Below are 24,633 nucleotides of genomic sequence, written 5' to 3' on the forward strand. Positions count from 1 at the left end.
CAAAGATACTTCTTTTCAACACAAAAGTGGACAACCCTTTAAGAAAAGAGGACACATATGCCCCTTTCTGACAATCTGTGGGGATCTTCGTGGTGGAAATTCCACCACGTACAAATTAACTGGGTTGAAAAATGCAACTTGGTTGGGAGAATATTTACCAAAACCAAGCTGTTTTATCAGTTATTACTCTGAGCACAGACATAGCACAAGACACTAGGACATGTACATGGCATTTCTATTTAAGAGCTTTTCTGCTGTAGACAATCCTCTAGCATACAATAGTGTTCAAAATTATAGCAGTGTGTTCAAAAACATGAGTTAAGCACAAAATCTTTATAATAGTTTTTATTTCCATGCATTGGGAACATTGCATACTGTTTTATAATTCAAAACATGAAGAGAAATGTATATAATTTTTAACTACTTTACAGAAAATAACAAAAAATGAGCATTGGACTGTTCTAAAAATAGTGTCTGCATTTGTCTTTACAAACTCACAATATGTACTCTCTTTTTTGAGGATTTAGCATTCCTGTGATTCACTAACCTAATATATTTAGTTGTGTACCCACAGCTTTTTAGAACTGCTTCACATCTATGTTGCATAGAGTCAACCAACTTCTGGCACCTGTCAACTGTTATTCCAGCCCAAGATGTTTTGACTACATCCCACAATTTTTTGGCATTTGTTGGCTTTGCCTGAGAAACAGCATTTTTGATGTCACCCCACAAGTGTTCTATCATCTTAAGGTCTGGCAATTGGGCTGGCCGCTCCATAACCTCAATTTTGTTGAACTGGAACCAAGATTTTGCTTTCTTACTGATGTGTTTAGGGTCGTTGTATTTTTGAAACACCCATTTCAAGGGCATATCCTTTTCAGCATAAGGGAAGATGACCTCTTCAAGTGTTCAAATATATGCAAACTGGTCCATGATCCCTGGTATGCTTTAAATAGGTCCAGCACTATAGTAAGAGAAAAATGCCCATATCATGATGCTTGCACCACCATGCTTCTGCCGGGCAGAGACGCCGATCCCCTCACCACCATGGTCTCGGTCCGGCATCCTCTGGCTCCCCTGCTGCACCTGCCCGGGGTGCGCGCGCCGCGCGCAGTTCCCCGGGCACTGTACTTAAGGCGCTCGCGCGCTCCCTCCCTCTTAAAGGGGCTGCGCGCGCCATCCTAAAGAGTCCCCGGCCAATGGCCGGAGGACTGCCCTTATATAAGGCACCTCCTCCAAAATGGAGGTGCCTGTGCAAGGTTTTTGCTCTCCAGCCCTCAGTTTCCCGTGCCCGCCTGCCTGTCTATCAGCCGTGCCCGCCTGCCTGTCTATCAGCCGTGCCCGCCTGCCTGTCTATCAGCCATGCCCGCCTGCCTGTCTACCAGCCGTGCCCGCCTGCTTGTCTACCCGCATCTCCTGCCTGCCTGTGCCTGCCTGCTCATCTGCTGTGCCTGTTGGCTTCCGCTATCAGTCCCGTAGGGGTTGCCTGCTCTCACACAAGGTCTGTCCCAGAGTGGCACCTGGTTCACCTTCCCGGTCCCTCTTTGGTTCACGGAGTCAACTAAGCCGCCGTGTGGCCAGGGTCGGTCCAGGTAGGCTCTTAGTTACGCCCCTCTGATCCTTCCATGCATCACAGCACAGAGGTTCCACCACCCGGATCCGTAACAGCTTCACTGTCTTCAGAGTGTACTGTTGCTTGAATGCAGAGTTTGGGGGTCGTCTGACGAACTGTCTGCAGCCCCTGGACCCAAATTAATCAGTCCACAAAATGTTGCTCCATTTCTTCTTAGGCCAGTTGATGTGTTCTTTGGCAAATTGTATCTGCTTCAGTACATGTGTTTTTTTTTTTGTTGTTTTTTTTAACGGTGGGCCTTTGCAGGGACTTCTTACTAAGAGATTAGCTTCACACAGGCGTCTTCTGTCACAGTACACACAGGTAACTTGAGCCTGTATTTAATCATCCTGGAGCTGATCATTGGCTGAGCCTTTGCCATTCTGGCTATTCTTTAATCCATTCGAATGGTAGTCTTCCGTTTTCTTCCACGTCTCTCTGATTTGGCTTTCCATTTTAAATCATTGCAGATCATTTTAGCCGGACTGCCTATCATTGTCTGTACTTCTATATAAGTTTTACCATCTCCAATCAACTTTTTAATCAAAGTACGGGCTGTTCTTCTGAACAATGTCTCGAACCACCATATTTCTCAGGCTTTCAAGGAGAAATTCATGTACAACATGTGCTGGCTTCACCCTTAAAAAAAGACCACCTGATTCACACCTGTTTCTTCACAGAGTTTTTGACGTCACTAATAGAACTCCACACCGCTATTATTTTGATCACACCCCATTTTAATTAATTATTTAAATACACAGACTCAAAATCATGCAGATTATGAATGCTGAGTCTGTTGGTTTTCTCAGAATCTACTGCACCAACTGGTAAATTGTTTGACATGTGGTAATATAATATATACCAAAAACAGTGATTAATCTGGTTAGTCATATTGGACTGCTATTATTTTGAACACTACTGTATGTTCTGTTAAGTTTTATCGTGTAGACAAGTTATTCACAAATCATCAGCCACAACTTTTCCATGGCCTCTTAAGTAATTCATCCCCTTAACATAAATGGCACTGTGATTCTTATGGCTGAGCAACTATCAATTCACTACAGTCTAGGCTTTTTGGTACATGTAATTTAAATATTATATCCAGGCTTTCACGTTGCCATTTTTCCATGGCACATAATTGGTGAGGCACATCACTCCCATAATTACATAGAAAATGGGTTTCTCCAATTAGGAACTTATATTTAGCATCTATCGAGGGAGCAGCGAGGTAAAATGTTGTGCTTGGCTGATGACTGGAATATAGTTCTTTGCCCCTGGATAAATCCGTGATATCCAAGCTGGCACAATGTGTACAGGACACAATCTTGTGCAATGACAGATACAAATCTGTTTGTTCTGCAGTTGTCCGATATGGTGTTGCTCCTGTGTTACTTATATTAGATGTGGATATATGTGGGTTAGGGATATATGTCCTGTTTAGGGATATATACAGATATAGCAACAATTTTTATTTTAATCCAAGGTCTTCTCTGCCGTTTTTTTTTTTGCATTGTTAATCCCTAACTGCTAACATTTTACAATGCTTATTCACATGTAGGAAAGTTGTGTCGCAAATATCTAATGCATTACCGTTGTTATAATTTTTATTTTATAAATCATTAGTGCACATGAAAATAAGCAGCTTTGTAATATATCTCATCAGAGAAATCTGCTTATTTTTCTTCCTGGATTGATCTGTCTCTCTTAACTGAATTTTGAGAATCAATGATCAATCCCAGTGGAGAAAGAAACAGATTTCTCTGCTAAGATATAGTTAATAATTAACAAAGTTAATTATTTTCACTAATACTATTAAATGACTAAATAAAAATTGAAATTACAGTTACTCTTTAACTATTGGGTATAGCACAAACGTGATAAAACCTGGTGGCAAATAGCTAACTTCATTTTCTAGGTAACGTTTATAAAAGAATGTAAATCTTGTATTTTGTGGTCATTGTTTTCGGTAAAAAAATAAACAAAAAAATTTGAAGCATGTAAAATCTGTATGTGAAATTTCAATCTAGGGCAGAGAAAGAATGGGGTGATGGAATCCGCGGATTGTCCTTAAATGCTGCTCGATATGCTTTGCTTAGAGTTGAACATGGTGCAACACATACAAAAAACTGGAGGTATGCATCCATTTAATTTATTATAATTGTGTTATACGACAGTACTGTGCAAAGGTACTGGGTCAAACATGTAATAGAGATGGAGGTTATGGAATAATGTCATTTCAGTACTTGAAGTCACCTCCTTACCTGTGAATAGTTGCTTCCCCCTCTTAGACACGAAGACCACTTTCCTGAATGTCTTTCTCCGTTTATCTGCAAACTTCTTAATTTTTGCTGTTCAGCTCATTTTTGTCACTAATGCATCTCATAATAGCCTAGAGTAAGTTTCTAGGTCAGTTTAATAATGCAAGCTTGTGTTGTGCCAAAATCTCCTTATTTTACCTGGAATTATGTCAAAGTGCCAGATCCTGCAATCACCATTTGGAATCCATTTCGGCATAGTTGGTAACAGTTTCTTATTCCGAACAGCCACATATTTTTCACTGGTAATTATGACCTCGATGGAATAGTGTCTCTGATGCAGCAGGTATAAAGCATAAACATCACAGTAAGTGGCTGTTTTGGGGTTTGTTGGATGTGGTTTATTATTTTGCCCTTCAAACAGTTTTATTAGTAAAAAAAAATTACTTTTTTTTCCCACTTGTCCAGAGACCAGTTTTGAACTTCTTTTCCGTATGATAAGTGCTTTTTCTTTATTGCAGCAGTTAAAAGTTGCTTCTTTTCAGGTCAGCTAGTCCTGCAGCAATATTGCAGAAGTTGGCAGGACATTTTTGAAGCATGTTCTTTGACCCCATGTGATGCCATTTCTTTCTTGATACCCTGAATTGTACTCCTTATGGTGGATGCCACTTGGTCTTCGAATCAGAGCATCATCTTGTGGAGTTGTTTTCTACTTTTTTTACACAGTGTACTTTCTGGAAAGTTTCCTTTTTGCAATTATTGACACTAGACAATTGCCATTTAAGTATGTTCTTTCAAAGTAATAATTTTGGAACACTTTTGGGGGAGTGATACCTGGATGGTAAAAGTATGGAAAAGACAATGACAATCTCATTGAGAAGCAATGTTAGTAAGGTTAGTAAGGCTGATAGCTGGTCCAGAAATGCACCAGCCTTTATAACAGTTACAGTACTTTGTTACCAAGGTATACGTAGTTAAACTACAATGTTTCAATGCAACTAATATAATCAAAATGCACAATCATATTCATTTAAAGGGAAACTGTCAAAATATATGACTATATAAACTATTAATATGGGCATATAGGTTATAGACTGCTGAGGAGAGTGATGCCTCATATCAGATGACTTGTTGTGAATAAATCCTCTTTTATCACTTTATATAAATGACCTCTTCCAGGCTAGGTGGAGGACGGTGCCTGGAAGATAACTCTGTCTCAAGAGTTTATTATACATGATGGGAGAGTTTCCACTGTGAGACAAGTACTTTAACTAACACAAAAAACATAAAAAACTCAGCAAATCCTCGCAGAACTTACCCTTAAGTTATGTTCATACTGTCACGGTGTGTCAGATGTGACAGACAGTTGCCCTGCAGTTGGTTGCAGGAGATCCCTTCATTCACATTACAGACACCTTCTTAGCTATCTCTCTCTAGGACCCAGCGGCTACCTCCCTCCTGCTGTAATTGACAATCAAGCCTGGGTGTTTAAATATTTCCTGGTTGCTACACAGAGGTGTCGGTGATATTCACATGACCCCTTGTGAAGACTTGGAGCTTTTGCAGTCTGCTTACTTCCTCCTAGAGCTGAGAGGATGTGTTGCAATCTCTCTTAAGTCGACTCTAGCTAAGTTGCTTTCCCCTGTTTTGTCCCCTTTTCTATATTTAGTTGTCTGTGGGGATCGACTAGTGCTCATCCTACTCCTTCTGTAGCCAGGGACAAGTGCTAGGGAAATACAGGGATAGGTTTCTGTGCGGCGATTGGTGAAGAACCTATATAGGGATGGTAGGGGAGACAGGGTGATTTCAGATCAGCCTAGGAGGTCTCCACTTCCCCCTTTCCCTAGAGTCTGGGCTTCCTTCCCCCGCTTTCCTTTGTGTTGCACTAAGTCTTTCCCACACCTTGCGTGACATTATCACGGCCATGCACATTTAGAAAAAAAAAAACTGACACTTGGGTTTAATTGTGTGTTGTTTTTTTTGGGGGTGTGTTTTTTTATTTTTTTTCCTTTCTCCCTTTGTATGGGTTCATTCGCAGAGCGGCTGCGCAGTCTGTCTCTGGAGGTGAATGACCTCCCCTGTGAGGTTCAGCAACAGTATAAGTGGCTACAGGTCACTAATGTGGGGGTCTCTGTGGGTAGGCCTGTCCAGCCTGAGCCCATGGTTGCACTCCCGGACTGGTTTTCAGGAGGTAGGGACAAGTTTTTTGTATTCAAGTAGTCCTGCAAACTGTATTTTAAATTTTGTCCTTACTCCTCCGGAAATGAGGAGCAACGAGTTGGAATTGTGATCTCTCTATTGCAAGGAGATCCTGTCATGCCAGGTGCAACACAGAGGGAAGAGGGAAAGGGAGCCCAGACACTAGGGAAAGGGGGAAGTGGAGACCTCCTAGACCAGTGATGGCGAACCTTTTAGAGACCGAGTGCCCAAACTGCAATCCAAAACCCTCTTAATCATCGCCAAGTGCCAACACAACAATTTAACCTAAATATTGAGGTTTTACTGATACAAACAACTGATACAAAGAGCAGGCGAGGGCAGCATAGAGCAGCCACAGGAAGGAGCAGGGGTATGAGACTGCAGAAATAAAGAATGTGCTCACCCCTATCTTGGTATATGCCCCCATCCTTGTATATATGCTTCCCTCCCCCATCCTCGTATATATGCTGTCCCCATCCTCGTATATATGCTGCCCCCATCCTCATATATATGCTGTCCTCAGCCTCGTATATATGCTGTCCTCCCCCATCCTCGTATATATGCTGCCCTCCCCCATCCTCGTATATATGCTGCTCTCCCCCATCCTTGTATATATGCTGCCCTCCCCCATCCTCGTATATATGCTGCCCTCCCCCCATCCTTGTATATATGCTGCCCTCCCCCCATCCTTGTATATATGCTGCCCTCCCCCCATCCTTGTATATATGCTGCCCCCATCATTGTATATATGCTGCCTTCCCTCAATCCATGTATATATGCTGCTCCCCCCAGTCCATGTATATATGCTCCCCCCCCAGTCCATGTATATATGCTCCCTTCCCCAGTCCATGTATATATGCTCCCTTCCCCAGTCCATGTATATATGCTCCCTCCCCCAGTCCATGTATATATGCTCCCTCCCCCAGTCCATGTATATATGCTCCCTCCCCTCAGTCCATGTATATATGCTCCCTCCCCTCATTCCATGTATATATGCTCCCTCGCCTCAGTCCATGTATATATGCTTCCTCGCCTCAGTCCATGTATATATGCTCCCTCCCCTCAGTCCATGTATATATGCTCCCTCCCCTCAGTCCGTGTATATATGCTCCCTCCCCTCAGTCCGTGTATATATGCTCCCTCCCCTCAGTCCGTGTATATATGCTCCCTCCCCTCAGTCCATGTATATATGCTCCCTCCCCTCAGTCCGTGTATATATGCTCCCTCCCCTCAGTCCATGTATATATGCTCCCTCCCCTCAGTCCATGTATATATGCTCCCTCCCCTCAGTCCATGTATATATGCTCCCTCCCCTCAGTCCATGTATATATGCTCCCTCCCCTCAGTCCATGTATATATGCTCCCTCCCCTCAGTCCATGTATATATGCTCCCTCCCCCCCAGTCCATGTATATATACTCCCTCCCCCCAGTCCATGTATATATGCCTGCTGGCGCCACTGTGCATCGCATATTAAAAAAAAAAAAAAAAAACATAATAAACACTCCTACTCACCTTTCTTCTTCTCCCGCGCCGCGTCCTCTCCTGTAGCCGGCAACTGATTCCAGCGTCCTAGCGACGGGGCGCATGATGTCACTGCCATGCGCCCAGTCGCGTGTACGCTGACGTCACCTGCTAGCCGCTGGTCTCTGAGTGGCCGGCAGCCGCTGGTCTCTGATTGGCCGGCAGCCGCTGGTCTCTGATTGGCCGGCCTCTGATTGGCCGGCAGCCGCTGGTCTCTGATTGGCTGGCCTCTGATTGGCCGGCAGCCGCTAACCTCTGATTGGCTGGCCTCTGATTGGCCGGCAGCCGCTAACCTCTGATTGGCCGGCCTCTAATTGGCCGGCCTCTGATTGGCCGGCCTCGTGTATTGCAGCGCACGGGCAAGTTCATGCGCCGCAATACACTTCAGCTAGATGTGCGTCCAAGAACGCACATCTAGTTGAAGTAGCAAGGCTTGCTTGTGTTGGCACTCGGCGGGCTCAGAGTTCTCACCCGCCGGGCCCGATCCAGTAGCGCTAGTGCTGCGGTGATGGCGCGCATGCCCACCGGGAGGGCTCTGCGTGCTCCCTCTGGCACGCGTGCCATAGGTTCGCCAGCACTGTCCTAGACTGTTCTAGTGTCACCCTGTCTCAACTACCGTCCCTATATTGGCTCTGCACCAATCGCCGACGCGTGCCTCGCCCTGACTTTCCCTGGCATGTGGCTAAGACTAGGGATGGGAGGAGATGAGCGCTAGTCGATCTCCACTAAACTCTATGGACAACAAGGGTAGACAAACAGTGGGAATTGCTTAGCTTTAGACGACTCCAAATGTGCACATGGCCTCAAGCTCCAGAGAGGATGAAGCACTTCTCCTGCCAAAGCCTCACAAGTAGAAATGAATATAGCTGGCACCTCCCTCTCAGACACACCAGGTATTCCAGGTATTTATACACCAGGCCAGGAGCTAATTAGAAAGAGGGAGGTAGCCGCTGGGTCCTTGAGACAGCCAGCTTCTAAGAAAATGTCTGTAATGCCAAAGGTAGACATCTCCTGCAACCAACTGCAGGGCACGACTGTCACCTCTGACACACCCATGACAGTACCCCCTCTACGAGTGGCCTCTGGACACTCAGGACCGGGTTTCTCAGGAAAAAATGTGTGAAAAGAGCGAACCAGTCTGGGAACGTTCACCTCTGACACTGAAACCCATAAGCTCTCTTCTGGACCATAGCCTTCCCAGTTCACCATGTATTGTAGAGAACGACGTTGGAGATGAGAATCTGCAATCCTCGAAATCTGGAACTCCAGATTACCATCAACCATTACTGGGGGCGGTGGTAGAGGCGAGGGCTCAAGAGGTTCGACATATTTTTTAAGTAAGGACCTATGAAACACGCTGTGGACTTTAAGGGCCTGAGGAAGTTCAAGACGAAACACTGCTGGGTTAATGACTGCAGCTATTTCATAGGGACCAATAAACCTAGGTCCCAGCTTCCAAGAAGGAACTTTCAATCTTATATTCCTGGTAGACAACCACACAGTCATTCACATTCAGGTCTGGACCTGGCAGGCAGGCGTCTTCTGTCAGCCATACGTTTATACCTGTCTCCCATGATATTTAAATTACTCATCACACCCTGCCATACCGAGGAGAGCGACGAAGAAAACCGTTCCTCCTCAGGAACTCCTAAAGCTCCTCCCCCACTAAAGGCACCAAACTGTGAGTAATAACCGTATGCATCGAAGAACGGTAACCTGACAGAGGATTCTTGACTATGATTATTAATGGTAAATTCTGCCAGCGGCAGGTAGGATGCCCAATCCTCTGGATTTTCGGAAACTAAACACCAAAGATAGGTCTCCAAATTCTGATTGACACGCTCTGTCTGTCTATTCAACTGAGGGTTGAATGCAGAGGAAAAGGACAACTGCACCCCCAGTCAAGAACAGAATGCCTTCCAGAATTTGGAAACAAACTGGGTCCCCCGATCTGACACCACATCGGAGGGAACCCCATGAAGCTTCACAATCTCATTTATGTACACCTGAGCAAGTGTCTTGGCATTTGAAAGTGCAGACATTGCGACCACCTGAACCATTTTACTGGACCTATGTACTACAACCAAAACCACAGTTTTGCCTGCAGAAACCTGTAGGTCAGTAATAAAATCCAAGTGTCCATGGCCTACTAGGGATAGGTAGTGGAAGAAGAGTACCAGATGGACGGGTATGCGAAACCTTAGAACTCTCGCAAATACAACAAGCAGCTGCATGTTCAAACACATCCCGATGCAACCCCGGCCACCAAAAACGACGAGAGAGGAGGTCCGCAGTTGTCTTACCACCTGGATGATGATGTTCCATAATTACCTTGTGGCGCAGATTAGACGGCACAAATAACTTTCCTGAAGGGCAGGAACGTTCCCCTGTGCCTTCAACACCTCACCCTCCAGTTCAGAATAAAGAGCTGAAATGACTACCCCTTTCTGGAATATCGGGGCAGGGTTCTCATGGTCACCACCACCAGGGAAGCTCTGGGACAAGGCATCAGCCTTGACATTTTTGACCCCTGGACGAAAAGTGGCAACAAAATTGAACATAGTAAAAAACAGGGACCATCTGGTTTGTCTAGGGTTCAGACGTTTAGCTGACTGGAGATATGACAGGTTCTTATGGTCAGTAATAGGATGGACAGCCCCCTCCAACCAATGTCGCCTTTCCTCGAACGCCAATTTAATCGCCAAAAGTTCCATATTACTTATGTCATAATTTCTCTCAGCCGAAGACAATTTTTTTAGAAAAGAAGGCACATGGACACCATTTACCAGGTAACGAACCCTGAGACAACACAGCCCCAACCCCGACATCCAACGCATCAACTTCCAAAATAAAGGGTTGAGAAACATCGGGTTGACTGAGTATAGGTGCAGTTGCAAAATGATTCTTTAAGGAAGAAAAACCCTGGTGGGAAACATCCAACCATTTGGAAAAATCAGATCCCTTCTTAGTCACGTTAGTAAGGGGTTTCACTGTAACAGAGTAATTTTGAATGAATTTCTGTTAAAAATTAGTATTGTAGAGCTTTCAGGTTCTCGGGATGTTCCCAGTCAAGGACTGCACGGATCTTCCCCGGATCCATTCGAAAACCCGAAGATGACAAGTACCCCAAAAACTGGACCTTCTGAACAGCGAAAACACATTTTTCTAGTTTGGCATAAAGTTTGTTATCCCTTTATATCTGGAGCACCTGCTTAACATGCCCCCGATGAGTCTCAAAATCAGGTGAATAAACCAAAATATCGTCCAGATAGACCACCACAAACCTCCCCACCAAATGATGGAAAATGTAATTTATGAAATGCTGGAATACCGCAGGTGCATTGGCAAAACCAAAAGGCATAACCAGACTCTCGAAATGTCCTTCCGGGGTATTGAACGCTGTTTTCCATTCGTCCCCTTCTCTGATTCTAACCAGATTGTAGGCTCCCCTTAAATCCAACTTAGAGAATACCTTAGCTCCTACAACCGGGCTGAACAAATCAGCAATCAGAAGAAGAGGATCACTGATGGTAATTTGGCTGAGTCTAGGCTACGTCGCCTTCAGCAGGGGAATCGGTCAGTGGAGACTTACAGTTCTGAATTCCAAAGATGGGCAACGGATTCTAAATGGAATGACTTAGCCCTTAGAAGTCAATTTTGTGAGGGTCTTACTGAAAGGTTGAAAGATGCCTTGGCAGTATATGAAACCCCTCGGTCCTTGGAGGCTGCCATGTCGTTGGCCGTACGTAGTGATAGACGGGTAAGACCACCTTTTTTGGGGCCTTCTTGTCGAGGTTATGTACTTTTGCCGGGGGAGCAGTCTGGGGATGAACCAGTGCTAGAGGCGGTGGAGAACCCATGCAGTAAGGGGGTGCCTCTGCATCATACATCTCCCCGGAGATTCGCAAGAAAAAGGGCGTATGTTCTTTTGTGGGGAAAAGGGACATTTTGTCGGGACTTGTCCTTCAATTCCTAAACAAAAGGAGACTTGATTAACTCTTGGTAGTCTGGAGTTGGATAAACAAGGGGTGCATTTGTTGCCAACCTGCAGTTCCTGGTTTGTCCTGACAGCAGAAGTGGTGCTAGAGAGCAAAACCGAGAAAATTTCTGTGTTTGTTGACAAGCTCCATGCTGGAGTCAGCATGATTGATGATGAGTTTGTGAAAACTCATGGTCTTGCTTGCTGTACTTTAGCTAAACCTATTTTCATCTTCGCCATTGACTTGGCGCCACTTACACAGAAATCATTTACTCACATTGTACATAATGTAAAACTGAGGGTGGGGTCGGTTCATTGTGAAATAATCCCTTGCTGTGTCCTGGACAGTCTTCCCACCCCTAATGTTTTGGGTCTTCCCTGACTGGTGAAACATAATTTATTAGTGAATTTGCAAATCCGGGAGATTATTGAATGGGGAGATTACTGCCATGAGAACTGTTTAGCTATTTCCCTTGCTACTGTCTCTACAGAAATATTAACTGGTTTTCTGCCTGGTTTTGAGGACGTTTTTTTTGAGAGGGGGTGTCAGGGTTTGCCTTCTCATCATGCATATGACTGTCCTATTAACCTGACCCTTGGAGCTAAACTACCGAAGTCCAGACTGTATAATCTTTGTGGCCCTGAGAGACAAGCCATGAAGGATTTAATTGTGGAAAGTTTGGAGAAGGAACATATTAGACCCTCCTCTTTGCCTGTGGCGGTAGGGTTCTTCTTTGTGAAGAAAAACGATGGCGGTCTACTGATCTGTTTAGATTTCCGGGAATTAGACCAAATTACCATCCGAGATCCATACCCTCTTCCTATGATTCCTGATTTGTTCAGCCAGGTTGTAGGAGCTAAGGTATTCTCCAGGTTGGATTTTAGGGGAGCCCACCATCTGGTTAGAATCAGAGAAGGGGATGAATGGAAAACAGCGTTCAATACCCCTAAAGGGCTTTTCGAGAGTCTGGTTATGCCTTTCAGTTTGACCATTGCGACCGCGGTATTTCAGCATTTCATACATGATATTTTCCATCATTTGGTAACATAGTAACGTAGGTTGAATAAAGACCTAGGTCCATCCAGTTCAACTTTTCTCCCCCAGTTGTTCTCCCAACACTAACATACTAACAACTTACTGGTACTAGGCCTGATAAATGTAGTATTACCATTTTTATTATTGCTGCACCATTACAATTAAAAATGAACCAGTTTATAATTTTTTAATTAGTGTTATATTTTGTATTACTCTTGTGATTCTAATAATGGTATTACTAAAATCCCTATGCCTAAACCTGTTGATCCAGAAGAAGACATAAAACCCCAAGACACATTCAGCCAATTTGCATCGTGGGGAAAAATTCCTTCTTGACCCCGAGAAAAGGCCATCAGTCCTAGAACCCCTGGATCAAACCTAATTATAATACTGGTTATGTAATTACTATTGTGGTATTAAATTTACTACTATAGGTGTAATATTTTGTATAATTTAACTGTAGCCCACAATGTTGTGTGTATCGAGGAAATCGTCCAGCCCTTTTTTGAAAGGTGTTATAGTGTCTGCCATTACTACCTTTTGTGGTAGGGAATTCCACAGTCCAACTGCTCTTACTGTAAAGAAACTTTTCATGTTTAGGTCCAGGAATTGCCTTTCTGCCACCCGTAATGCGTGCCCCCTTGTCCTTAGTATAGTCTTTGGAAGGAATAAGTCATGTGCTAGTCCTTTGTACTGACCACACATATATTTATACATGCAAATGAGATCTCTCATGGTGGGGAGGTTTCTGGTGGAAAATATTTTGGTTTACTCACCTGATTTTGAGACACATGAGGAACATGTTAGACAGGTGCTCCAGATATTAAAGGATAACAAACTTTATGCCAAACTGGAAAAATGTGTTTTCTCCGTTCAGGAGGTGCAGTTTTTGGGGTACTTGTTGTCATCTTAGGGTTTTCGGATGGATCCGGAGAAGATCCGTGCAGTCCTTGATTGGGGCAGTCCCGAGAACCTGTAGGCACTACAGCGTTTTCTGGGCTTTTCTAATTTTTACCGGAAATTCATCCAAAATTACTCAGTAATTGTGAAACCCCTTACTGACATGACCAAGAAGGGGTCTGATTTTTCCAAATGGTCGGATGCCTCCCTTCGGGCTTTTCGTTCCTTAAAGAATTATTTTGCCACTGCACCTGTGCTCAGTCAACCCAATGTTTCTCAACCCTTTATTTTGGAGTCAGATGTGGGGGTTGAGTCTGTGTTGTCTCAGGGTCCGTCCCCTGATAAATGGCGTCCATGCGCCGCCTTTTCTAAAAAATTGTCTTCGACTGAGAGAAATTATGACATGGATAATAGGGAACTTTTGGCGATCAAATTGGCATTTGAAGAATGGCGACAATGGTTGGAGGGGGCTGTCCATCCTATTACTGTTATTACTGACCATAAGAACCTGTCATATCTCCAGTCAGCTAAACGTCTCAACCCTAGGCAAGCCAGATGGTCCCTATTTTTTAATAGGTTCAATTTTGGACTTTTCGTCCAGGGGTCAAAAATGTCAGGGCTGATACTTTGTCCCCGAGCTTCCTTGGTGGCGGTGACCATGAGAACCCTGCCCCGATACTACAGAAGGGGTTAGTCATTTCGGCATTATATCCTGAACTGGAGGGTGAGGTGTTGGAGGCTCAGGAGGACGCCCTTGCCTTTTGCCCTTCAGGAAGGTTTTTTGTACCATCTAATCTGTGCCGCAAAGTAATTAAGGAACATCATAACTCTCTTCTTGCTGGTCACCCAGGTGGTAAGGCAACCGCGGACCTCCTCTCTCCTCATTTTTGGTGGCCGGGGTTGCATCGGGCTGTGATTGAACACGTATCTGCTTATAGTATTTGCGCACATTCTACGGTTTCGCATACCCGTCCGTCTGGTAATCCTATTCCACTACCTATCCCTAGTAGGCCATGGACACACTTATCAATGGATTTTATTACTGACCTACCGGTATCTGCAGGCAAAACGGTGGTTTTGGTGGTAGTAGATAGGTTCAGTAAAATGGTTCACGTCGTCGCTTTACCTGCACTTCCCAATGTTAAGACACTTGCTCAGGTGTTCATAAATGAGATCATGAAGCTTCACGAGGTCCCTCCGATGTGGTGTAAGATGGGGGGACCCAGTTTGTTTCCAAGATCTGGAAGGTATTCTGTTCTCGACTGGGGTGCAGCTGTTCTTTTCCTCTGCCTTCCACCCTCAGTCGAATGAACAGACCGAGCTTGTCAATCAGAATTTGGAGTCCTACCTCAGGTGTTTCATCTCCGAAAATCTGGAGAATTGGGCATCCTACTTAACGCTGTTTGAATTTGCCATTAATAATTGTCAAGAATTCATTGGCAGGTCACCGTTCTTTGGTGCATATGATTACCACCCACAATTTGGTACCTTTAGTAGGGGAGGAGCTTCGGGAGTTCCTGAGGAGAAACGTTTTGCTTTGTCACTCTCCTCGGTGTGGCGTGGGGATCCTGAGTAATTTAATTTAAAGATCATGAGAGACGGGTATAAACGTATGGCTGACAGATAACGCTTGCCAGATCCGGACCTGAATGTGAATGACTTTGTGTGGTTGTCTACCAGGAATATCAAGTTGAAGGTTCCCTCCTGGAATCTGGAACCTAGGTTTATTGGTCCCTATAAAATAACCGCCCTTATTGACCCAGCAGCGTTTAGTCTTGAGCTTCCTCAGGCCCTTTAAGGTTCACAATGTTTTCCACGGGTCCTTTTTCGAGAAATATGTGGAATCTCTTGAGCCCTCACCCCTACCGCCGTCCCCAGTAATGGTTGATGGTAATTTTGAGTTTCAGATTTTTAGGATTGTATATTTCCATCTCCATCGTCGTTCCCTATAATACTTGGTGCTTGGTAAACTGGAAGGGTTACCGTCCAGAAGAGAGCATGTGGGTTTCAGCATCAGAGGTAAATGCTCCCAGGTCAGTTCGTTCATTTCACGCCTCTTATCCTGAGAAACTTGGTTCTGAGTGTATGGAGATAACTCGTTGAGGAGGGGGTACTGTCTCTGGTGTGTCAGATGTGACAGACAGTCACCCTTCAGTTGGTTGCAGGAGATCCCTTTGTTTGGCATTACAGACACATTCTTAGCTGTCTCACTCTAGGATCCAGCGGCTACCTCCCCCCTGCTCTAATTGACAGTCAGGCCTGGGTGTTTAAATACTTCCTGGTTGCTACACAGAGGTGCCAGTGATATTCACATGACCCCTTGTGAAGGCTTTGAGCTGTTGCAGTCTGCTTACTTCCTCCTGGAGCTGAGAGGATGTGTTGCAATCTCTCTGAAGTCGACTCTAGCTAAGTTTCTTTCCTCTGTTTTGTCCCATTTGATGACTTTAGTTGTCAGTGGGGATTGACTAGTGCTCATCCCCCTCCTTCCGTAGCCAGGGACAATAACTAGGGAAATACAGGGATAGGTTCCTGTGCGGCGATTGGTGAAGAACCTATAAAGGGACGGTAGGGGAGACAGGGTGATATCAGATCAGCCTAGGAGGTCTCCACTTCCCCCTTTCCCTATAGTCTGGACTCCCTTCCCATTCTTGCCTTTGTGTTGCACTGAGTCTTGCCCACACCTTACGTGACACATACGTGGAGTTTTTGCAGCATTTCAATGAGATTAGTGAAAACTCATACACATGCTGTTTTTTTGTTGTTTTTTTTGCGTACTTTGAACCCTGCTGTGTTTTTGCCAAGACTCTGCATATCAATTCGTTCAGCATTTTAGCAGCGATTTTCAAGCATTGCCTAAGGGTTTGTTGACAAATTGCTTTTTTGCAGATTTTTTTCTCTACACCAAAATCAAGAGTGGCGGCATGAAAAACATACAATACGCTTTTTTTATCTTGTTCTTATTTATGTTTTTTGCAGCATATTTACTTTGCATTTTTCTTCTATTCACATGAATAGGTGCATAGCGCTGCAAAAAACACTAAAAGAGTTGACATGATGCGTCTTGACAAAAACGCAGCAGGGTACAAAATACACACACGATAAAAACCCAGGGTGCTTATTAAATTTCATAAATCTGATTGATGATGCTGGTACTGTAAAACACTGTGTACCATATACGCTGTGTAAATAATGCAGCAAAATCGCCATGTGTGAACATATCCTTATACAGTAGCTGCTAAACCAGGACTGCACAACATTTTTTGGTCCAAGGACTGCATTGCCATATTAAACCAATCCCTGGGACCACAAAACTTTTTAAACGGGTACTTGGATGAATACATCACCAGAACCAACATCAGTTTATTAAAGAGGTTGTCCATTAATTTAGCATTGAGGACCTTTTCTTAGGATAGGTCATCAATGTCTGATCGGTCGGCGTCTGACACCCGGCATCCCTGCCGATAAGCTGTTATCTGGGTCGGCAGAAGTGCTCACTTGCGAAGCTGGCCATCTTCTGACGGTGGCCGCCGCAGGGTACTACACGTCCAGGTCTTATTCAAATCAATAGGAAGCGGATGTGTAGTACCCTGCGTCAGCCTCTCTACAAGTGAGTACTTCCGGCGATCTCCACCAATAGCAGCTTATCAGCGGGTGTGACGGGTGTCGGACCCCGATCAATCAGATATTGATGACCTATCCTAAGGACTGGTCATCAGTGCTAAAGTAGTGGACAACCTCTTCAATTAATACATCACCAGAACCAAGTATTTGAGGAGGATTTGGAGAGTTTCTGCTCAGTAAAATCAATGTGAACACATGCTAGTTTAAGCTGAGTTTTTGGAGAAGAAACTTGCCAAATCCCCTTCATAGTCTTTAATCTCAACTTTTGGAGGATTTTTTAGTTCTAAGTGGTAGTTATCAAGCACGCTATGGATTGCTACATGTATACAAGATCAGAACCACCATCAGCACATGAATGCAACCCCAGAACCACTGTCGGTACATGAATACAGCGGCAGAAACGTTGTATGTATTAGAATTCAGCACCAGAACCACAATCAGTACATGAAGGCAGCACCAAGCTTAGTACAGCGATGAATTGTAATGTCAGGTCAGCCCCATATAGAATTGTATTGCATGAACCTACAATTCCCAAATATCCTTAAGAATGGTAGAGAGATACTGGAAGTTGAAATCTTCTCTGATTCAAGTCTTTCCCATTCCTATTATCTCCATGTAGTACAGCTTCTATGATGAGAATTTACACACAGAGCTCGTCTCTCCAGATTTCCCATGTTCTCAATCTTTAGCAGCACCTTTCGAAACAATGCCTTTAAAAATAAATGTATCATAAATCTAAATATCTCCCATGCTGCACCCTTGAATTAGTAATTGCCCCTCATTGTTCTTCCTGCACAAAACATCTCCCCCACACTGCTCTTCCCCATAATATCCCCCCACACTGCTCTTCTCCATAATATCTCCCACACTGCCCCTCTCAATAACATCCCCCCCAGAATGCCCCTCCATAATCTTCCCCTACACTGCCCCTCTCCATAATTTCCCCTATACTACCCTCAACATAATATCCCCCCACACTGCCCCTTTCCATATCTTTCCCACACTGCCTCTGCATTAAGTCTCACCACCCGACTGCCCATTGCTATACTATGTCTTCTTTCACAACCCCCCTTAATTGCCCCATAATTTCCCCCATTGCCCAATTATATGCCTTCATAGTAACACAACATCTTACCCCTCCCTCTAGCACCCTCACCAAAAATAATAGCACATTTCATCTTTAGCTCGTCCATGGAGTGCTTACCAGTGCCCAATGTGTCCACTTCCTCTATGGTTCAGGCGCTAGCCGCAGTGTGATGAGATCAGCAGCGCGCTGACCTCACGCCGCTGCACGTCGGGGTGGGAGCTGACTAGCGCAGCTCTGCCCCTGTCTCGGCGCCAAAGTGTTCAAATGTATTTGTGTCTGAAAGGCAGCAACAAACCCTTTGGCGGGCCACATGTTGTGCACACCTATACTAACTGCATTGCTAGTTTGGGTAGTAAAAGACAGGTTCAGACATATCTTCCTGATGTAATCCTTTATATTATTTCCCACCTAGCACCACTCCTAAGGCCTTGATTCATTTTTCTTTTTTTGACTATGTGGAAGAGATGTTAGTTAAGCACATGGGGACGGACATAATGCAGAGGATCAATACATTAGCTGGTAGTCCTCGTGCATTTTCTAAGATGTAAGGTTGCTTTTATAAACAACGGAATATCCATTTGTGGTTGTCTTCTACTCAACCCATGTGGTGACCTTACAGCTCCTGACAAATTCCCTTTAAATGGGGTTGTTATAATAAGAGTTGCCTTTAATGGGTAGAACCCTGCTGAAAGTCAAGTATAAACTAGTATTCAATTAAAGAAAAAAAAAGTATGCAGATGCTTTTACATAATGTGTTTCCTCTTCCTTCACTCCTAACACTGTACTAATTAGGGATTAGTTGTACTGTATGTTGTTGACTTCAAACACGTCGCTTCTGGGCTACGCTACAACCAAGTCTATATACCACCATGCACCCAGTATATGCCAGAAGAATAAGATTGTCCTTCAGCATAGGCTGCAATTATGCACTGGTATGCCTTGCTGCTTTCCACTATATAGGAAAGCGTAGTATAATAATTTCTAATTTGCAGAGGAGAGGAACAGCAGAAAAACAACAATTATACAACACCGTATATACAGTGAGATATAGCAGAGATTTCTGCCAGAGTTATACATCAGGGAGTACGCGGACGTACTTCTGACAGAACCTTATAGGAGTCTTCTCTATAACGGTTTAGGTTTGTGTTGTTGGACACTAGATTGGACTACAGAGAATATGGACCTTGTGTGTCAGCTCTGTCCGACTGCCAACAGTTTTAGGAAAATGAGCTGGCTCTGTGGATAACTCCTAATATTTTCATGTATTTCAGACCTCAGATTTTGGTGTTAGTAAACCTAGATTCGGAGCAGAATGTGAAGCATCCCCGACTTCTTTCACTGACCACTCAACTGAAGGCCGGCAAAGGATTAACAATTGTTGGTTCTGTGCTCCAAGGGACTTTTCTGGATAAACACACAGAAGCTCAGAAAGGCGAAGATGTAAGAACAGTCACCCTGAGATGGCTTAGTACTATACTTCCTTTACACTTGGTTTGTTACTTCTCCACAGTTAATTGCTGTGACTGTGAATTATACAGTAATGAGATGCAAGGCAGCGATTATGCAAATGCTTAGCAAATTCCATGTGTCTTATCCAATTTACTTCCTTTGTATAGTTATTTTGTATTTTAAAGGGAACCTGTCATGTCCTACCTACTATCTACACTGCATCACTAACAAGCTTTTTTTCATTAAAATTGGTGGTATTATAATGATTTTATAACATTTTATGTACTTATATCCTATCCATGTAGAAATGTATATGTGCCCCAATAATATCAGTGCTAGCCAGGAGTAAAATTCAAATACGTGGCGACGCCAGTAGTGAGTGAATGCAGCGCCGCCCCTGACTGAATATGAGAATCACACCCCTATGACTGAAAACAATCAGGTAGGATATAAGTACATAAAATGTTATAAATTTATTATAGATAGTAGATAGGACATGACAGGTTCCCTTTAGGTTAAAGTGTTATTTAAAATTCAGTAAATCTGTATTTATTATTTCTATTTTAGAATGTTAAAGCTTTAATGATTGCAGAAAAGACGAAAGGATTTTGTCAGCTAGTAGTTTCGCCCAGTGTTCGAGATGGAATGTCACACTTGATCCAGTCTGCTGGTCTTGGTGGTATGAAGCACAATACTGTACTAATGGCTTGGCCACACTCTTGGAAGCAGCCAAATAATCCTTACAGCTGGAAACCCTTTGTTGGTGGGTATTGCCTTTTTATTTATTGTGTCCTGTTTTATTTTTTTCTGTACAAGGAAATCTGAAATATTAATGGAAGTCATATTGCTGCACCATTGAAGGAGTGAAGTTTTCACTTGTAGATTGCCAGTCTCCAGTCCACATCAGGAAGTAGTTCCGGTTTCCTACTAGTTGGCATCTTATCCATATTTGTCTCCCGCAGTGAGGCTGCAGTTCCAGCAGTGCTATTCCCGGCAGGTTATGTGACCACTGCAGCCAGTTAACAGCCACTTATCAGCTGAAACTTTTACTATTCTGTGAGAGCTGACGTCCACTCTGACAGCATGTTAATGAAATTCAGCTGATTAGCTGCAGTAGTCACGTCAAACGCCTGCGCCAACATGGTTGGAACAGCACTTCTATGGGAGGCGAGTTTAGATTGTTCTTATTTTCTATGGGATGCTGAAGTGATTGACCCCTTCCTGACATTTGACATAATGTTTCTTATGTCGGGTCTCTTTTGATGCAGGTTCAGGAATGGAGCCAGCATCTTTCCCAGCAGATGATGGCTGTATTATTCAACCATCATCTATCTCTAACATCAACGAATGGAGGAGAGCTTTGCTCACTGATGAAAACTCCTTAAATGCCACTGCCAAACTCGCAGTTGCATTTAAAGCACATGGCTAAGGGACCCACCGTGGGTTGCTATGGAAGCTGGGAGTCTGCCTATGGCCTATGGCTGGGTTTCATAGACCGTGATTTTTGCTATATACTGCAATACTGTTAGATTGCAGTGTATATAGTATATCAGATGATCTCAAGTCCAAGTCCACCAAAGGGGACTACAAATGAGAAAAAATATTTTTATTCAAAAAAATGAGAGAACAAAACCCTTTTTTTTTCGCCTTATTAAATAGAAATATAAAATCAATATTGCTGTGCCCGCACTATTAAAATATATAATGAATTTTGCCAATTGGTAAACGCCACAAAAAGAAGAAAAATCAAATTGCATTTTTTTGCTGTGTTGCCAGGGCAAAAAAAGCAACAGGAAGTGATTAAAACTTTGTGTCTACCCCTAAATGATTTCAGTATAAGGCTATGTGCCCACGATGCAGTAATGCTGCAGGTTTTTTCTGAGCATTTCTGCATCTCCCTGGCTAAAAAAACGCATGAGGATTGTACATGAGGATTGTACATGCATTTTTTTCTGCCAGGGACAAGCGTTTGTCAAGCGTTTTGATTATGCGATTTTAGCTTAATCACCCTATAGAAATTCATGCAACCGGCATGGATTTATATTGTGTGACCAACATAATGTTAAAAAAAAAAAGAATTAGAACGTAAAAAATAACCTTATACTCAGCTTTCCGGTTGCCTCGGTCTGCTCCCGGCGTCGCAGCTGGCTCTGTGGCGGGTACCGGTAATGTAAAAGGACCTTCCATGACGTCAGCGGTCATGTGACAGGTCACTCGATCGCTGCTGTCAGCGGTCGCGTGACCTGTCACATGACTACTGATGTCATGGAAATGCCGCCGCGGAAACACACTAAATCCGCATTGTGGGCACACAGCCTAAATGTCATCTTGCCAAGCAAATAACAAGCGACACAGCAACATACAGGAACCTGTAAATTAGGCTTGTATGTTTGTATATACAGTGGTGTAAAAAAGTGTTTGCCCCCTTCCGGATTTCTTATTCTTTTGCATACTTGTCACACTTAAATGTTGCAGATCACAAAACAAATATAAACATTAGACAAAGATAACACAATACAAAATGCAGTTTTTAAATGAAGTTGAACTTTTTGGAAGGTGTGTGTCCCATTACATCTGGCGTATACTGTAAGTAACACAGCATTTCAGAAAAGGAACATTATACCAGCAGTAAAATTTGGTGGTAGTAGTGTGATGGTCTGGGGCTGTTTTGCTGCTTCAGGACCCGGAAGACTTTCTGTGGTAAATACAACCTTGAATTCTGCTGTCTTACAAAATATCCTGAAGGAGACTGTCCGGCCATCTGTTCGTGACTTAAAGCTGAAGCGCACTTGGCTTATGCAGCAGTACAATGATACAAAATAAGTCCACCTCTGAATGGCTTAAGAAAAACAAAATTTAGACTTTGGAGTGGACTAGTCAAAGTCCTGACCTTAATCCAGTTGAGATGCTGTGGCATGACCTTAAAAAGCTCGGAAACCCTCAAATTTGACTTAATTACAAGAATTTTGCAAAGTCGAGTGGGTCAAAATTTCTCCAGAGCGTTGTAAAAGACTCATTGCCAGTTATCACAAACGCTTGATTGCAGTTGTTGCTGCTAAGGTTGGCCCAACCAGTTGTTAGGTTTAGGGGGCAATCACTTTTTCACACAGGGCCATGTAGGTTTGGATTTATTTTTCTCTTAATAATAAAGACCTTCATTTAAACACTGCATTTTGTGTTTACTTGTGTTATCTTTGTCAAATATTTAAATTTGTTTTGTGATCTGAAAAATTTAAGTGTAACAAACATGCAAAAGAATAAGAAATCAGGAAGGGGGCAAATACTTTTTCACACCACTGTACAATTTATTCTTTTGACCTCTGTGGTTATTCTACAAAAATTCTATACGTTGACACTGATTGGACCCACTTCTACAGCAGTATATAAACTGCATTGTTACCAGTGTTCTGGAGATTGTCGCTCTTTACACTTTTTGTATGCATGTGTATTTAGTAAACATTAACGTTTTTAGCAAAAAAAATATTCTTTTTTCTTTTGTTGAAAATTTTTTATTTTGGAGTTGCTATTAGTTATTATTTAAATAATTGTGAGCCTATTTTTATACCCAATGGCTAAATTAACACTTTACAAAATGTACCCGGTGGAATAGTTTTGTTTAATTGCTTGTATTCCCCAGTGCTCTTTACATGTTATAGACGAGTCAAAACAAGTGACTGGTTACTTAGTCTGGGTAGCATGGTGGCTCAGTGGTTAGCATTGCAACTTTGCAGCTCTGTAGTCGTGCACTTAAATGACAACATCAGCAAGGAGTCTGCATGTTCTTCCTGTGCTTGGGTAGGTTTCCTCATGGTTGTCTGGTTATCTCCCATGCTCCAAGGACATACTGATAAACGATTTAGTATTGAGCTCCAGTGTGGCACATGATAGAAATGTCTGTAAAGTGTATAAGCTAGCAGATTAAATAAAAATATTAAGTGAGAAATAGAAGTACAAAGCAAGGCCATCAATACTCTATTAAGTAGGGAACTGCTGTTAAAGCAGACCTATCACCTCCACACATATTATGGTATATTACAGTAAGGAGACTGTAGATATAAATTAACATGAAATACATTACCTTTGGAAGAATTACTTGTGTTATGAAATAAGAGAATCACAGTTATGGGAGCGGCCATCTTGGGATTGGCAGCTCAGTGTGCTGTGTTCTGAGACACGCACCCAGAGGCTGGTTGCTAGGTAGTGCCTCTCTCAGCAGCAGTGTAGTGACCTTAAGGCTATGTGCCCACGATGCAAAAATGCTTCGGATTTTTCCTGAGCGTTTCTGCATCTCCCTGGCAGAAAAAACACATGCGGATTTTACATGAGTTTTTTCAGCCAGGGATAAGCATTTGTCACGCGTTTTGCACATGCGATTTCTCATGCGGGTTGTCAAGCGCTTTCCAAGCGATTTTAGCTTCACTTGGAAAGTGCTTGACAACTTGGTCACACTATATAAATCCATGCAACCGGCATGGATTTTATATAGTGTGACCAAGTTAGTTAAAAAAAGATAAAAATGTTAAAAAAAGATAAAAATGGTAAAAAATAAAAAAAAAAGCCCATTATACTCATCTTCCGATGGCCACTGGTCTCCTTATCCGATGCGTCCAGTCTCCCCGGTGTCTCGCGGTTGTATAAAAGGACCTTCCATGACGTCATTTAGTCATGTGACCAGTCACATGACTAAATGACGTCATGGAAGGTTCTTTTAGACCATCGCGAGCCGCCGGGAAGCCAGGACGCATCACTAAGGAGACCGGGGGCCATCAGAAGGTGAGTATAATGTATTTTTTTATTTTAAATTCTTTTTTTTTTTTTTTCAGGTACTATGGTACCCAGGTCTGGAGGAGAGTCTCCTCTTCTCCAGACACGGGTACCATCCGCACATTGAATCGCTTAATATTCGCATGTGCACATGTAGTCATGCGGATATTAAGTGATTCAATGCAAGTCAATGGCGGCGAAAACACCA

General features: G+C 43.3%; 1 protein-coding gene across 3 annotated transcripts in view; it reads left to right on the forward strand.

Annotated features, from left to right (window-relative positions):
- Positions 1-24,633, forward strand: part of SLC12A7 (solute carrier family 12 member 7) — a 531,598-nt gene that overhangs the window by 345,104 nt on the left and 161,861 nt on the right. For all 3 annotated transcript variants that reach the window (XM_073678432.1, XM_073678433.1, XM_073678434.1), the window contains exons 16-18: positions 3,640-3,744; positions 19,484-19,652; positions 20,229-20,424. In XM_073678432.1, the coding sequence (XP_073534533.1) occupies positions 3,640-3,744; positions 19,484-19,652; positions 20,229-20,424 (470 nt within the window). The remainder of the gene's footprint in view (positions 1-3,639; positions 3,745-19,483; positions 19,653-20,228; positions 20,425-24,633) is intronic.

The sequence above is a fragment of the Phyllobates terribilis genome, unplaced genomic scaffold (assembly GCF_046119375.1).
Source record: "Phyllobates terribilis strain yellow unplaced genomic scaffold, ASM4611937v1 Scaffold_4__5_contigs__length_816908805, whole genome shotgun sequence".
In the NCBI taxonomy this organism is placed as follows: Eukaryota; Metazoa; Chordata; class Amphibia; order Anura; family Dendrobatidae; genus Phyllobates; species Phyllobates terribilis.